Source organism: Amblyraja radiata, chromosome 26 (genome assembly GCF_010909765.2).
Source record: "Amblyraja radiata isolate CabotCenter1 chromosome 26, sAmbRad1.1.pri, whole genome shotgun sequence".
Lineage (NCBI taxonomy): Eukaryota > Metazoa > Chordata > Chondrichthyes > Rajiformes > Rajidae > Amblyraja > Amblyraja radiata.
Genome location: NC_045981.1, coordinates 17,247,987 through 17,265,487, shown reverse-complemented (window position 1 = coordinate 17,265,487; position 17,501 = coordinate 17,247,987). Strand labels below are relative to the sequence as shown.

General features: G+C 39.7%; 1 protein-coding gene across 2 annotated transcripts in view; it reads left to right on the top strand.

Moving 5' to 3' along the window:
* The first annotated feature begins 7,571 nt into the window (after positions 1-7,571).
* card14 (caspase recruitment domain family member 14) overlaps positions 7,572-17,501 on the top strand; it is a 61,489-nt gene continuing 51,559 nt past the window's right edge. The window contains exons 1-4 of one of the 2 annotated variants that reach the window (XM_033044342.1): positions 7,572-7,726; positions 13,808-14,026; positions 14,958-15,095; positions 17,162-17,487. In XM_033044342.1, coding sequence (XP_032900233.1) covers positions 13,816-14,026; positions 14,958-15,095; positions 17,162-17,487 — 675 coding nt within the window. In that variant the 5' untranslated portion in view covers positions 7,572-7,726; positions 13,808-13,815. Of the gene's footprint in view, positions 7,727-13,149; positions 13,201-13,807; positions 14,027-14,957; positions 15,096-17,161; positions 17,488-17,501 lie in introns of those variants that run through there. The other variant, XM_033044341.1, reaches the window with a different exon arrangement.

Sequence of the window (17,501 nt, the reverse complement as noted above, 5' to 3'; positions counted from 1 at the left end):
CAAAATAAACAAAGGAGCATTCTTGAAAGTAGGTAAAAACATTTTCCAACTAATTATTTTATGAAAGGAGAATAAAGGTCACTCTGCAAGAATTAAATTATACGAAGCCATATAGTCTATATTTTAAAGGATTTCTTAGAGCTTTGTGAATCTATTACTGACATAAAACATGGATCAAAATTTGGGAACTTGAGTTGCTACGTGATGTTTCACATGAATAATAATTTTATGTTAATCACAAAATTCTTTCACGAAGCAACTGCCTTGATTGAAGCAATGTATTATCCTGTCAAGGGATGTGATCTGAAGGGTATTTTGATTTTGAAGCAACGGAATAGTTGAAATAATTCCAGATTTTGTTTTTGATTGCAGAAAACAGAGGTGCTCCGTTATTTTCCACTAGGTAGTTGAATGAATCAGTAGCAAATTCATGCTGATTGCTTGCAGTTCTTTTTGAAGATAAATAAAGCAAGTTATTTAAGGCGCAAAGGAACTGCAGATGCTGGAATCTTGAGCAAAACACAAAGTGCAGGAGGAACTCAACAGCATCTGCGGAGGGAATGGATAGATGATATTTCAGGTCAGGACACTTCTTCAATCCGAAAAATCTACCGCTTAAATCTCCGTTATTTTTCCCCCTCATAATCTTGTGCCCTCTAGATCCCGACTGCCTGCCCTGAATAAAAGAGTAAAAGACTTACTTTATTATCTATGCTCCTCACCATTTTTATAAACTTCCGTAAAGTCACTCATACATCCCAGTGAGAATAAACCCAGTGTATCCAATTTCTCCCTATAACTACAGTCCTCCATTCTAGGCAACATCCTAGTGAATCTCTCATGCACCCTCTCTATTCCTACCAGAGCCTACATGTAGTGTGGTGAGCGGAATGAGATAAGTATTTTGTGTGTTTGTGTTTTTATGGCTGTTGGCAGATCAATTTCTCTCCTGGGATAAGTAGTTCTATCGTATCGGGAGTGAACACAATGCTTTACAAGTGCCGACAAATTGAGGTATAAATTTGCAGCAAAGAAACTGCTATGCTGTGTAAGCTGCATACATTTTCTGACAAATTGTTGTAAAATATTACATTAAACTTATTGCATTTCTCATGCTGCTCTCTGAGCAGAGCTTGCAAATGGCGAGTGTTCATTTAGCAAATTTTTGAATGTTCTTTGATTGAAACAACTAAACTCAACTCTCTTCTCACCTGTATGCAATTGAGAACATCCAAGGGGGAAAATCTGAACTGGATCTTCCAGTTTGAAGTTTAAGATTATAGATTTAAGATAAGTTTAAGAATTTAAGTTAAAACTACTTACTTGTCACCAATTGCCAACAACCCTTCGTTCAAGCCGTCTATTTTAGATAAAATGTTCACACATTGGGAAAGATTAGGAATTAATAAACTATGAGATCTTTATGAGATGGGAACTCATCTCTCATTTCAAGAATTACAGTCGAAATATTATCTGAAAGGTAGTCAATATTTTAGATACCTTCAAATACGAGACTATCTGAAATCATATATCCAAGACTATCAATCTATGTTGCCAGGCACACGAGACAAATGTATGAATAGAAACTCGGATTCAAACAAGCTAATATCATATCTGTATAGCACCCTTTTAAATATAGAAAAATGATCTGGTTTTTCTGCCAAGACAAGTCTAATATTTTCAAGATGTAGACTTTGACCAACAGAAATAAGATGCCAATAAGTAAACATAGGCAGGAAAATTAAGCGGTAGAAAATGGATGACTCATCAGTCTTCCTGGAATCTATTTGCAAGCTTCGTGGGACATCGGTCTCAATCTGGGATCCTTTGCTGTACAAGAACAGGATCAAATAGCAGTAAACAAGACATGAAATTATAGGCTTGTAAAACCGAGCTGCAACTCTGTGCAGCAAATCATATTAGCCTTGTTGTCATTTGAACAGCTAGAATTTGAAGTTGAGTAGCTGCAGCGTTACAACCTTCACATAAATGACAAAGTCACATTGGCTCGTCATGCGAGTGGTAATGGAGCCCATTAAAGCCACACAAAAAAATCATCGCGCAAAACTATCAAATTTCATACTTAAAAAGAATCCGCAGTTAACTGCATTGTTCCAGACAGCAAGGAAAAGACTAAAAGTTTTTTCTTCTCATCCATTATTTTTGCATTTCAAAAGAACAGCCTGCACATTAAAATCACTTTATCAAAATTGAGGCCAAGACAAAATCAATTTATAAAGTGCAGTCATCTTTAGGAAATCAATCTGTTTCAGCTTCTTCTAAAATAGGCAATTAAAATAATAGTCGGAAGTCTGTTTGTTGTAATTGAAAGAAAGATAAAAGATAAAAAATCTTTTTATTTGCTTGTAATGCATATTGTCTTCCATGGTTTATTGTTGTTCTTAGCCATAATAAATATTAATTAAAAAAAAACCCCAGACAACTACAGCATAAACTGGGAACTTTTCGGGTGGTAATGGAATTGTTTCTGTTGAAAATCAAGTTGGTCAAGACCAAAGATAGACACAAAGTGCAGGAGTAACGCGATGTGTCGGGCAGCTTCTCTGGAGAAAAAGGATAGATGATGTTTCGCATTGGAACCCTTCGTCAGACTGAAAGTAGAGTGTGAGGGGTGGGGGGTGAAGAGCTGGAGGCAAGAAAAGATCAGGTCAAATCAGGGGCGGCCACAAGTGACCACAGGCAGGGTGGAGCCCTGGTAGGTCAATTGTTGGCTAGGGAAGGTATGTTCTCGAGGGATACAATGTAATGAACTGTGGAACTAATTAAACAAGTAGGGTGGAGGAAGGGGATAAGTGGGGAGAGGAGCGTGAGTAGAAGTTATTTTAAAATAGAGAATTCACCATTCATACTGTTGGGTTGTAATCTACCCAAGTGAAATAATTAGCCGGCCAAAGCAGGTTTCTGCATATTTCTGTCTTAGTGTGTATTGAGTGTGTAAGAGGGATTTTCATTTTTTCTAATGTGTTCACTCTCCCAAATAATGTCAATAGCGATACTAGCGCAATTTTTACCTGAAAAATTGAAGATTTTATTTACTCAGGGAATAGCCATATTTTTCTCAGTTACTCCTGAAATTATACTATATAAAGGGACAACACTCAAACTCCATTCTTTGTTCTTACGGAGATCTGTGACTTCCCACAGATTGAAGCCTTTTGAATTGCTTATTTCCCCATGGAGATCAGGGCCACACTCACTCTCCGTTTCCCTGCCTTAAGATCATTCCAAGAAGACGTGACTGATCTCTGCAACATCCCACAGTTGGCTTCTGACTGTTGCTTTAGTGAGGTCAACCAATCTCCATGCTCAATGAGAACAGATTTCATCTATTATTCTTTCAACTCGCGAGAGGAAGCAGAGAGGATGTGGGCACTTGCCTCGAATGCAAGATTCTTCAAAAAGTGCAGGTGTCATAAAATGTACTGCAGTCCTTGCAGCAACGTCTCTGTCAGACATCTGCTGTAGCCCCTGACTATGGGTTCTGTAGGCTTTCCATGGTGCCCTTGGACAATAAACATACCTCCAGTGACAACTGCACTTTACTAGCCTATCCCGTCTCTGACTCTTGGGAGCACTTATCCCTTTATTACAGCATCAATGAGGTTTGGTTAGGTAATAACACTAATGTAATTTTTTTAATATATTAAGAAAGCATTAATTATTTTTTCATTCCATTTTAACTTTCTCATCCAATATTGGCTTGATATGATCAAACCTCTGCAAAAATGCTTCCAGCTACCCAAAGGAAACTGGTATTATTATTCCAGAAAGTAATTTTTATTTGTATCATTTGATTCAAGTATTGGCAATCAATCGAATTTAATCAATGGAATACATGCCAGTAGGTAAACAATTACAGGAAAATGTAGCTTCAGAAAATGGATGGCTCTGTAGTCTCCCTGGAGTCTGTTTATTCGTCTCCTGGGAGCCACAAATCTCAATCGGAGGACATTTGCTGCAGAGGAACAAGATCAAATTCTAGTAAACGGACTGGAAGTTGCTGCTTTACAAAATTGAACAGTTATTATGGGCAGCAAATCATATTTGTCTTATTGTTGTTAACAGTAAGTCTTCAAAATCACCAAACCAATGCAGAAAATACAGCTGCTGTGTTCTGACTTGGTGAACAAATGAAATGAAACCGGCAGTCATGTGGCCCCTTGAGTCTGCTCCACCACTGAAAAAGACAATAGACATTCCCATGTCACAAGTCCACTTTGCCACCCTTTCGCCATATACTCTAAATCAAATGTGAGTTTTTCTCTATGTTTTCAATATGGTGTCAGCATTCTGGTGATCACCAAGGATGTACACAATGTGGGAGAGGCGGAACTTCCTGCTCATTTGCCAGTTTATGACCTTTGAAAAATCATCCTCAAAATTCGAACATTGTGTGGTTATAGATGTTTGTGCACATGCTGGAAATCTGAATGTTATCCCCACAAATGCCAAAAGCACTCAACTGAACAGGCACGAGCCTTATGGAGAAAAAAAGAGTCAACATTTCAGGTCACTGACCTTCATCAGAACTGGAAAAGTGTGAAAACAACTGTTTACACGTGCAGAAATAGAAGGTAGAGAGACAGAGGATTTAGTCCACAGGGAAGGAGTTTTCAATAAGATCTCCTCAATCCCTGCCCTGATTTAGATTTTACACTTTAGAGATACAGCGCGGAAATGGTCCCTTTGGCCCACCGAGTCCGCACCAACCAACGATCACCTCATACACTAACACAATCCTACACACTATGGACAATTAAACAGTTTTTACCAAAGCCAATTAGCCTACAAACCTGTACGTCTTTGGAGTGTGGGAGGAAACCGGAGCACCTGGAGAAAATCCACACAGACAGCATCTGGATCAGTAGTCAGGATCGTACCCAGGTCCCTGGCTCTGTAAACGCAGCAACTCCACTGCTGCGCCTCCAGGCTGCCTAGATCAAGGGATATGTTCAAAAACATTGATGACACAATTTATTTGATGTTCCCATCATATTAAGGGAGGAAACCAGAAAAAACTAAAGGAAAAATAGACAACAAATATAAGAATTACAAATAGAAAAGGTTATTGATACAGCACACTGGATGGGGTTATTGGTAGGAATTAGATGGTAGCAAGAAAAATCATCTTAAGACAATTTATGGGAAGTTTATTTTCATTTTAGGATGGGATGGGATAGGATTTCACCCATTTTTCATTTTGCTATAGATGAAAAAGTGAGCAATATCTCATAAAGAATAGGTAATCTTGAGCAAGGTCTGCCCTAAAATACAATTTCAAAAGCTGTACTGAAATGCAACAGATAGACTGACAGCACTGTGTGGTGCTGCAATTTCCCAGAAGGATTTACAACAAGCGTTGATATCTGGCATTATTCTACATCATTAGGTTTGGTAGGGAGGATTATTACTAAAACATAAAAATTAGATGTAATTTTTGTATGTCCAGGTTAATCCTCATTCTTAAATGGTTTCAATGAAGATATATGAAAATGTTTGATCTTAACAGTGAATTGTCTTGTCTGAAATTTGCTGCTGATGGATGCATGTTGTCGCTCTGAGAGAATTTAACGGGGATTGGTTCTCGTTGGAAAGGTAATTTGAACCTGTTCTTGTTTTGATCTGTTCGCCTTCTTTTAAATAATCTTCACTACAGCCATGAAATGCATGTATGTGCCTCCCATTTAATGGTTTGTACACAGTGATGGTGTCCCTCATTTTGGTGAAATCAATGTGTGACATAGGCACATACACCTGTTGCCAGGCTAACTCTTTAAAAAAAAAAAAAAAAAATCATGTTTATGAATATTTATTGTTTGGGTTCAGGTTGTCATTTTATTTAAAACTGTAATGTTGGTTAATATGCATTGCAATTATATATCATTAAAAGGTATCACTGAAGCAAAATGTTTAATTAAGGAGAGGCAATAAAAAGGTCACATTTTCAGTATTGAATATCTTATTCGGCAATTGTTTTTCTACATGTTAATTATAAATTATAAAAGGAGTCACGTGCTAATTATATTAGGAGTAAAAGGGTAGCCAGGGAAACTGAATCCCCTTAGATACCAAAGAGATATGCTATGTGTGGGGGCAGGGGATGTGGGCAAAGCAGGAAATTAATACTTCTCATCTGTATTTATCAAGGGGAGGGACGTGAAAGGTACTGAATCTTGGTAAGGATACATTGATAGTCTGGAGCATGTCAGTATTAAGCAGGTGGTGGTGTTAAATGACTGGGAATTCATGAGGACAGATACATCCCCAGGCAGATTGAGATCTATCCAAGGATGCTATGGGGAGCAATGGAGGAGATAACTGGCACCTTTACAGAGACCTCTGTATCTTTGTCAGTTACTTATGAGGTACCAGAAGACTGGAGGATAGATGATATTGTTCCTTTATTGAAGAAGAGCAGCAGGGATAAACCAGTTAATTGTAGGCCGGCGAGCCTTACCTAAGTGGTAGGGAAATTATTGGAGAAAATTCCAAGGGATTGGATTTATGTATATTTGAAAAGGCAGGGGCTGATCAGGACAGTCAGCATGGCTTTGTGATGAAGATTTCCTCTTCACAATGCCACGCTGACCGTCCCTGATCAGTTCCAACATTTCCAAATGTACATAAATCCTATCTCTTACAATTTTCTTACTGATTTGATTGTGAGTTTTGAGAAGATAAATGAAAAGATGAATGTAGGGTGGTAGATGTTCTCTATATGGACTTTAGTGAGGCATTTGTCAAGGTCCTGCTTGGTAGGCTGGTCCAGAAGATTTGGACACATGGGATTGAAGGTAAACTATTTAATTGGATCCAAAATTGGTTTGCGATTGGACGCGGTGGGTCGGGTTGGTAAAATGGCTTTCGCACTGAAACTCTGGTCAGTGATGTACCACTGTAATCAGTGCTGGGTCCCTTGTTGTTTACGATACATATTAATGATTGCATGTAAATATTGGCCATATGATAAAAGGGTTTGTGGATTACATGAAAGCACCTCACCTCGGAAGAACATGCGTTGCCACATTTTGGCGTCGACAAATTCACAAAGGTTCACCGAATAGTCCTATCCACAGCCTGCCACTGTGCGTGGCAGCAACCCCCCTCCCCCATGACCACCCCCACACACCCCCCTTTACTCTCGGACCCCCCCCCGCCATTTGTGTTCTTGGTGGCCCAACCCACCGTGTCCCCCTTCGTTCTTGGCAGCTCTCCTCGCTATCCGACGGCTCTCCCTCGGCTCCCCGATGGCCCTCCTCGCTCCAAACCAGGTAACACCCAGGTGAATCTTCTTTGCAATCTGATAAAGTGATGATAAAAGGATGTGGTTACACCACATTCCACCCTGCTGCCACATTCCACCCTACTGCCACATACCACCCTACTGCCACATACCACCCTCTCTCGCTCCCCTTCCCTCCTGACCCTCCCCCGCCCTTCCACCACTCTGGCTCCACCACTTTGCCCCACCTTTATCCACGTAATAGGTATTGAAAAACAAAAGGTATTTTCCCAGTGCAGACATTTGAAGGGTTAATCCAAGGCAGGTCACATTTTCTTTTATTTCCTGAAGACATTTACTTCCTTGTTTTCTAATCTCTCCGGCTCCATGGCTCCTTCTGTTATTGGCTCCCGTGGGTGAAGAAATCTGTTCTGCAGTAGAGCACCTTAACCTGAATTGTTCGGACAGTGTCGTCCTCTCACAGTAAGTGAAGACTTAGTATGGCTTTTAACATTAACAAGATAGTTAAGTAAGTGATAAAGCAGGATTTGCTAGTTTTACTCGCAGTAACTTTTAAATCAAAGTCAGCACTTGTTACTCTAGCCCAGATTTTAATGCCTATCTGTTAATCAATGTTTCGGTCAATTCGTGCTCCTATCAAAGGAACATTTTTTGTGCTTACTCGATAGTTGTATCAATGTACTCGACTGTAAATAGCAAAACGTGGATTTACATGTGTGAGTCATTTCAAGAACACTTTCCCAATGTCGTATGAGTCATCAGGATTTGACGCAGAGACAAAGTTTGCCACTTGCTGTTGAAAATAGAAATGGATCGTTTCTTGATCCTGGTGAATGCTAAGAACAAGTTCAGACGTGAAATAATTAGAAAATGCAATCAAAGAATGGAATTTTTTAAATGTAACAAAATCCACAAAATTGTTATCACACGTTAGTCATTGGTACAGTTGAATTACATGGCCACCTTTACATCGACGAGACTATGCGTAGACCAGGCGATAATTTCGCCATACACTTGCGCTCGATCCGCCAGGGTTTGCTGGATCTCTCAGTTGCCATCTCCCATCTTCTTGTCCCAAATTTCTTGATATTCTCTTTATCTCCTCTTTCCCCTCCCCTATCCCCCTCCACCCATATCCTTCCCTCCAACTTTATATATCGCTCCTCTTCTTTCCTCATCTGACACCCTTTTGTCTCAATTTCATCTCTAGCCTTTGTCACTATCTCCACTCATCTGCCAATCTTCACCTTATCCACCTACAACTCGCCATGCTTTGCTCCATCTCACCTCCCTTTATCAACTTTACCCCCCATCAGTCTGAAGAAAAGTCCTAACCTGAAACGTTGCTTGTCTATTCCCTCCACAAATGCTGCCTGACCTGTAGCGTTCCTTCAGCATGTTTGTTTTGAATTAAATAGAGAATTTGTTTTGAGCATACGTTTGTTACAAGAAACCTAAATATAATTCCCGTATATTCAAACCCTTTAGCAATTGAACTGAAGCACACAGCTACAGTATCTGGCAGATAACATGGGATTGGTTATTTCACTGCTGGGTTCCATTTTGTTTATATTAGGAATTAATGTGCAGTAGGGTAAACAGTCAGAACCTTTCTCCCAGATTGAGAATGCCAAGGACAAGAGGGCATAGCTTTATGGTGGGATGAACAAAGTGCAAAGGAGATGTACAGAACAGATTTTTTACTCAGAGTGGTGGATGCCTGGAATACACGGCCAGGGGTGGTGGTGGAGGCAGATACAACTGTAGCATTTAAGAGACTTTTAGATAGGCACCTGGATATGAAGGTAATGGAGGGATATTTCTAAAACAAAATATTTCTAGTCCTGTATCACTGTGAGCCAGAGATGCTACAATATTCATCACTTAAACATTATACTACTCAGCTTCTGTACTGTAACTTTGATTTGTTGAGGCAGCTGAGTGGTACAGTGGTAGACTTGCTGCCTTACAACATCAGAGACCTTGGTTCGATCCTGACTACGGGTGCTGTCTGTATGGAGTTTGTCCATTCTCCCTGTGACGGCATGGGTTTTCTCCGGGTGCTTCGGTTTCCTCCTACACTCCAAAGACGTACAGGTTTGTAGATTGATGGCTTTTGTAAAATTGTAAATTGTCGCTAATGTGTAGGATAGTGCTGGTGTATGTGGTAATTGGTGGTTGGTGTAGACTAGGTGGACCAAAGGCCATGTTTCCATGTTGCATCTCTAAAGTCTAAAGGCTTTCCACAATACCCTTTAGAACAAGACTGCAGGGTTCTATTGAAGAGGAAACTATTGTATAACATTAAAAACAACAGATTATGTAATATGTGTTGCCAACCTTTCCAAATGAGTCTGAAGAAGACTTCTGCCACGAAACTCCGCCTATTCATTTCCTCCCCAGATGCTACCTAACCCACTGTCCCTCCAGCACTTTGCGTTTTGCTCAGGATTGCAGCATCTGCGGTCATGTGCATTTCCACATGCAATCAGTGAACTAGAGTTCCCCATTTGTAGTGACGAGGTACCTGATACAAGGAATCTATGGTTTCAAGTTACAGTGACTTCTTCAAATTGGCTAAGTAGTTGATCAGATTAGTTCGGTACAACCCAGCAGTAAAAATATTGATTTCTCTATCTTCAAGTAACCCTTGCTTTCCCTCTCTCTACATCCCTCCCCCACCCTAGTTCTACTAGTTTCACTGTCTGATTAATTTTACTGATTGTATGCCACCCTGTCACCTTCCACGCAGCTAACAATGAACCATTCTACATTTCCTTCACATAGTCTGCTTTGATCTGTCCTTTTCACACCTTACCCTTCCATATCTCTAGACTCCCTCTCCCCTGACTCTCAGTCTGAAGAAGGGTCTCGACCTGAAATGTCACCCATTTCTTCTCTCCAGAGATGCTGCCTGTCCCGCTGAGTTACTCCAGCATTTTGTGTCTATCTTCGATGTAAACCAGCATCTGCAGTCCCTTCCTACACATTTAGTTTGGTTTAGATTTGTTGGTTTAGATTAGTGTAGTTTAGTTGTTTCGTTTATTATTGTCACGTGTTAGAGGTACAATAAAAAGATTTTGCTCGCATGCACAGTCCACAGTGCACCGATTAAAGACATTTCTGACAGATGACAAACCAGGAAATAAAAGGCTTTAATCATAAATGCAATAAATGTCATTTAAAATATTTTGCGAATGAAGTAAATATTTGGTCACACGTGGACGAAGATAAAAGTTGATTCCTTTAAACAAAGTTATACATTTTTAAATCCATGGGATTCACATTGCTAATCTATACAGACAAATTCTCAGGCAAAGAGAGGTTGTGGAGTGCACATCTGTCAAAAACTCAGTTACATCAATCAATCAATCAATCAATCAAGCACTTTATTCATCCCCGAGGGGCAATTTAAAGGGCGCATTACAGTAGCTTTTTAAAAAAGAAAGGGACACAATCAACGAAGAGACAAACATTCAAAGCTACTCTCTGCACCAACCGGTCGACCGCACGAGCAGTGACCCGGCAAGGATTGGGTTGTCAGCAGCGATACAATAATAAAGAACACACAAAATGTAACACAAACATCCACCACAGCATTCATCACTGTGGTGGGAGGCACAAAAATGTGGCCAGTCCTCCTCCATGGACAGGACCAGAGTCCAGAGTCAGTCCATGGCACAGCATTTTCAGTATTGCTTTACAATGAAAATAATTCACAAAATGTTAAAGTTAGAGATACAAAATGTTAAAGTTCCCATCAGGTCGCAACTCTATGCTGGTTGCTTCAGTGGATAATGGAACAGTATATCCTGTGGAGTTTATGTGAAGGAAAGAACTGCAGATGCTGGTTTAAATTGAAGGTAGACACAAAATGCTGGAGTAACTCAGCGGGACTGGCAGCACCTCTGGAGAGAAGGAATGGGTGACCTTTCGGGTCGAGACTCTTCTTCAGACTGTGGAGTTTAGTTTAGTTTAGTTTAGTTTAGAGAAATAGCGTGGAAATAGACCCTTCAGCCCATCGAGTTGCGCCGACCAGTGATCCCGTACACTAGCATTATTCTATGGGACAATTTATAATTTTTACCGAAATGTGGGAATGGAGTTCTCCTTTCTGAACATTTGCATGTGGAATGTGGGAATGTGGGAGGAAACCTGAGCACCCATGGAAACCCCATGCGGTCACGGGGAAAATGTATAAACTCTGCACAGACAGCACCTGTAGTCAGGATCGAACCCGTGTCTCTGGCGCTGTAAGGCAGCAACTCTACCGCTGTGCCACCGTGCTGCCCTGGTTGGTGACAGGAACTTCTGAATGTGGAATTTGTATGTTTTATAAACGTCAATGACATCCAACTTGTCTCTAATTTCTCTTCGCAATACAAACAGCTGCAAGAAAAATTGCAATATTGATCAGACATTGACTTAAAGCTACAGCATCATCCAAACATTCTTCTATGGAAAGTCCTGATAGAAGTTTATAAAATTATGAGAAGCATAGATAGGATACTCAGCCAGAACCTATTCCCCATGGTAGAAATGTCAAATACTAGAGGGCATTACTTTAAGGTGAGAACGGAAAGTTTAAAGACAATATGTGGGGTGAGTATTTTACACAGAGAGTGGTATTGTACCCAGAGGTGGTGGTGGAAGCAGATACGATAGTCGTGTTTAAAAGGCTTTTAGTTTAGTTTAGTTTAGAGATACAGTGTGGAAACAGGCCCTTCAGCCCACTGAGTCCGTGCTGACCAGCGATCCCCGTACACCAGCGATCCCCCGTACCCCGTACAGTGTCAGTAGATTATTTATTCAGTACAGCAGCTCAACTGGTGTGCCCTTCTCAATTACCACATTTCCTTCCCCAGTCATCTCTACACTACCCCAAACTTCACGTTCCCTCCAACCAGCACTGCAGGATTTGCAGCTGGTAACTTTCCTTCTCCAATTTCTTCACTCATTGAAAACAGCAATGATATCAACCATTGACTGGTCTTGGCTTGTAGTTTCTTGCTGGCTATTGATCTCGGTATAAAACAGCATCTGCAGTTCCTTCTTACACAAATACAAGAAGATATTTCACAGTAACAATCTCTACTGAATATTGATCTCCACTGCACACTGGTTCAATATGAAGCCCAATATTGTGCTCTATGATTTCACTATTCAGATCAAGGAATTGTTCTATGTTCCTAAGGATGAATGTACTTGAATTCCTAGGTCAACCATTTGCAAGTAGATGAAATCTTATTCAAAAATATTTATTTCTTTCTTTTAAAATCTTTTTATTAGTTTTTTTCAAAAGCAAAAACAAAACAACAACAAAAGTAACGATAAACATAACAATGATATTGATACATAGGGATCAGGGTTACATTAATGGCAGGTATAACATAAATATAAGTCCAGTGTCAAAATACACATTGAATATGGACCTCCTGGTCTCTATGTAAATGTAGTTAAGTGTTTAAAAGAGAACTTATATGTGTAAAAACAAAAAGCTAAAAATAAAAATAAAAGAGAAAAAAAGAGAAAAAACAAAAAACAAAACCCCCCTAAACTAAAGAAGAAAAAAAAAGCAAAACAGAATCTGGGCTGCAAAGAGTTTCAACTATTTAAGTCCCTGTTTGTTGTCAAGTCCGTTCCACCGTATAACAGTAGAAACAATTATTATAACAGTTGGAGAGGGGACAATTTATGTTGTATGAAAATGTTGAATAAATCTTCCACAAGTCCTATCAAATTTAACCAAGGTTCAACAATATTTAACAAAGGCTTTAAAACACACAACAGAGAATGGATGAATACAATTTTGTTACTGTAAAATAACTTCTTGTATTTGTGTAGGAAGGAACTGCAGATGTTGGTTTATATCGAAGATCGACACAAGATGCAGGAGTAACTCAGCGGGTCAGGCAGCATCTCTGGAGAAAGAACAGGTGATGTTTTGGGTTGGAACCCTTCTTCAGACATCTATTTGTCCTTGTTTTAGACTCTTTAGTAATTCCAGTTATTATGACAAAGTCCCGCAGTTGAAACAAAATTCATAAAGCATTTTGTCAACATTACGGGAACCTAGTGGAACCGCTAACAGTGATGTGCCATTTTGAATGGCGCCTTTCATATAGACAAGAATGATCTCAGTACCTCCTCTCAGCAGGTTATTGGAATGGACGTTTATTGAAACTCACATTCCATATACCAAGTGGTACGAAGAGTGAGAGTTTTATTGAAAACCCATAATCTGCCTTCTTAAGGCTAAGGGGGGCAGGCACTTGAGAACATCACCCTTTGTAAATCCTCTCCTTGTTGCACAGTCTCCTAACTTTGGAAATACACAGCTGTTCCCTTGTGATCCTGAAACTCCTTATTTAACACAACACCGTTCACCACTGGGATTGTAGCGCTTTTCAAGCAAGTGGCTCACCACAGCTCTCTCATGAGGAAATTAGGAATGAGCATTAAATGTTTACTTAGCCAGTGACACCTACAAACTGAAAATGAGTAAAAGTGAGTTTGTAAACAGTTCAACCATTCCTTTCCTAGCTATTATCATGGATGAAATTGCCTCAAGTGTCATGGAAGTAAAGGATCTGGATGAGGAAACAATTTGGGACCTGATTGAAAGCCAGCGCCACATAATCACCAACAGTGTTCGACCCTGCCACATCACACCCTTCCTACGCCAGTGTCATGTCATCGGGGAGACAGATGAGGAAGAGATTCTGTTTGCCCCTCACCTTAAACACCGGTGTATGAGAACTGGTAAGCTTTCTTCTCTTCATTTTATGCAGCTGTTTCATTTCTTTCAAGGGGGTTTTAATTGTTTTGGCTGGAAATGGAACACTTCCCACTTTAGGGAGCATTTCTTCTCCCGATGTTGCCAATTAGCTACTTAAGGGATACACCTTTCACGTTAGCTGCCTTCAATGTCTGAGTGAAACGGACAATTTCATTCCAAAGCCTCTCGATGCAGATTCCTGCAGCTAAAACCCTGCTCCAAATTTGAGTTAATGTGCCAGGCAAGTAAGACAAGTTAGATAGATTGTGTGGAGAAAAATTATTATTTGCAACGTTCTTCTGTTACAACAGAGCATTTTTATTTCATTGAGATCAACATTGTGCATCTGCAGTTTCTTGTGTTTGCCTTCACTGCATGTTCTGCGGAATTGTGGCCATCATTCCCAAATCGCATGGATTCATAAATTCATAAGTTCTAGGAGCAGAATTAGGCCATTCGGCCCATCAAGTCTACTGAGCCATTCAGTCATGGCTGATCTATCTTTCCCTCTCAAACACATTCTCCTGTCTTCGCCCCATAACCTCTGACACCCTTACTAATCAAAAAATTCTGAAAATTGCCAGGGTTTTTTTTAACTCCTGGCCCTCTGTGCTACATTTACACAAAGCTCCAGCAGGTTCAAAGGATACAAGCATGAATTGATCACCCATTTTGTTCTCCATAAATCAATGATAGTGCGCTTGAGATGTACTAGCTGAGTTCAGCTTACTCCAGCAATTAGCCATATACAAACCCATCAAAAGGTCGTGGAAGCAGCCAAACCATTTAGAATTATTAAAACATTGTTATTTTTAGAATTACCTTCCTGCATTTTAAAACATTGGTCCTTGATGTAGCTACGGTGAGAAGATTATTTAACACAGTCTAGTTCATTTGTGCTATCTTTATTTCAAGGATATATGCTCGATCTATTAAGAACTCGGGGAAAGAAAGGAGGTGTTGCCTTTCTGGAGTCTTTAGGGTTCTATAATCCTGAAATTTATACATCAATAACTGGGAAGGAACCTACCAAGGATTGTAGCAGCATACTCGGTAAGATCGATTTTTGTTTGCATATTTAATTTTCTCAGATTATTTATTCCCATTGCTTGTATCCATACAAAGTTGTACATTATCTATGAGCGCGAGTACTCTTTTCCCAGAGTTCAACTAACACTTTCAGCAAAGAGAGAGAGAGAAATGGGAAGCGAAAGATAGAGAAAGAATGAGAAGATGCAGAGGGGTATCTTACAGAAGTCAGTTCAGAAAGTGTAAGATGAACACTGGAAACAGAGTACTCACTCTCACAGGTAATGTACAACTTTGTATGGATACAAGCAATAGGAATAAATATTTTTTCAATGTCCTGCACTCAATGAAAAAGATTTTCTACACTAAAGTTAGCTTTATACCTAAAACCTCAAATACATGCATTATTCTGAAAGTACAAAAACAGTCATGAATAAATTTAGTTCAGTTTTTAGATATAGGGTCCAAACAGGCTCTCGGCCCACCGAGTCCACTCTGACCAGCAATCACCCATACACTAGTTTTATCCTACACACTACGGACAATTTACAGAAGACAATTAACCTACAAACCTGCACGTCTTTGGAATGTGCAAGGAAACCGGAGCACCCAGAGAAAACCTACGTGGTCACAGGGAGAACGTACAAACTCCGGGTCTCTGGCGCTGTAAGGAGGCAACACTACTGCTGTGCTACTGTTTTAATAATGGTAGGCTCAAGTCCAAATTGAGTATTATTTCATGTTCTCATTTGTAGATATGACATTTCTAAATTCATTTAATCTAAGTAAATGATTTATGGGGGAAAATCCAACTTTCAGTGTTCATATCCACAAGGCAACCTGTTATTTTATTTTCCTTTGCTCTTTTCTTTCAAAGCCCACTTCAGTGGATGAATTTTGAATGCAGTCATCAGGCTACCTGTCCCCCAAATGAGCTGAACTCCAGCTGCTGGGTGATAAAGCATTGTTTTTATATTGAGCTTTCAGTGACAACACTGCCACACTGCCGACAGACCATCTTCCACAAGCTCACACTGCCACCTGCAGATTGTTGTATTGCTTCAGCATTTAACAATACGTGCTGTTCATGGGAAACTTCACCACATTTGGGTATATTCTCAATAAAATGTGCTGGTCTTTATTGTAATGTGTACAAAAATTTTCCCTGCCTGAAGATGATGGTGCACTGTTCATAAACCAGCTATTTATAGTTTTAGTTTTAGAGATACAGATTGGAAACAGGCCCTTCAGTCCACCGAATCCACGCCGACCAACAATCAACTGTACACTAGTTCTATCCTGCATATTAGGGACAATTTACAGAAGCCAATCAACCTACAAGCCGGCGTGTCTTTGGAGTGTGGGGGAAACCCGAGCACCCGGAGGAAACCCACGCCATCACAGGGAGAACGTCCAAACTCCGTACAGACAGCACCCCATCTAACGCCTGAGCTGAGTTTTATCTGGATCACCTAATGCCAATTAGTAGCACAATTAGTTTACGTCTAATCACAATGAATTTCTATTAATACAGCCATTTCTCTTGAAAATATAGAGGCTGAGAATTAAATACATGTTGTAAGTTGCAAAAGGCTTCTATTTTTTACTCATGTGGGAAGAGCTACACTGACAATTGCTGTAAGAACATAAAATGAGGCAATATTACAGCTGATCTGCAATGGTAATATTACAGTTGGAATAAAGTAAAGCCTGAAGATAAAACCTCAGTTCAATAAGCAAGCCTAATATTTACATGGTGTTTGTAATTTCATTAACATTTAGGAAATTTAAAATTCTAGAATTTGTAGGCGAGGTCTACAAAAATCTTATTTAATTGTCAAGAGTCAAGACTGTTTTATTGTCATATGTCCCAGATAGGACAATGACATTCTTGCTTGCTGCAGCACAACAGAATATGCAGTGGAACCCAGGAACCAGTTTCTTTTTGTTTGCTCATAGTCACTAATATATCGGGTAGAGTGATAAGTCAAATGGATATATAATGCATATATATTAACCAATAAATCTCTAACATGAAGCCTTAAAGAAAGAATGATGAAAATCACTCAATTTACTGTCTTTGGTTGCAGATGAAAAAGGAAATTTAAGTTTGATTCAATCTTTAATGAATGAGGTAATGAATGCTCAGAAATGGTTAGGAGAAGAAAAATGTATCAAGCATCGGTTGAATGAAAAAATGCAAGGCATGGAAGAGCAAAACCAACAACTCAAGACTGAGCTCACGAATTTGAAGGCAGCAGAGGTTAACTTAAGTAGGATGAAAATGGACTGGAATCGTCACCATGATGAAATGATTCGTCTGAAGGAAGAAAATTATCAGATACTGATGCGGTATACAAATACTCTCCAGGAGAAGGAAATGTCTGTAACACGAAGCAGAGAGTTACGACAACAGGTATTGCTTTATTG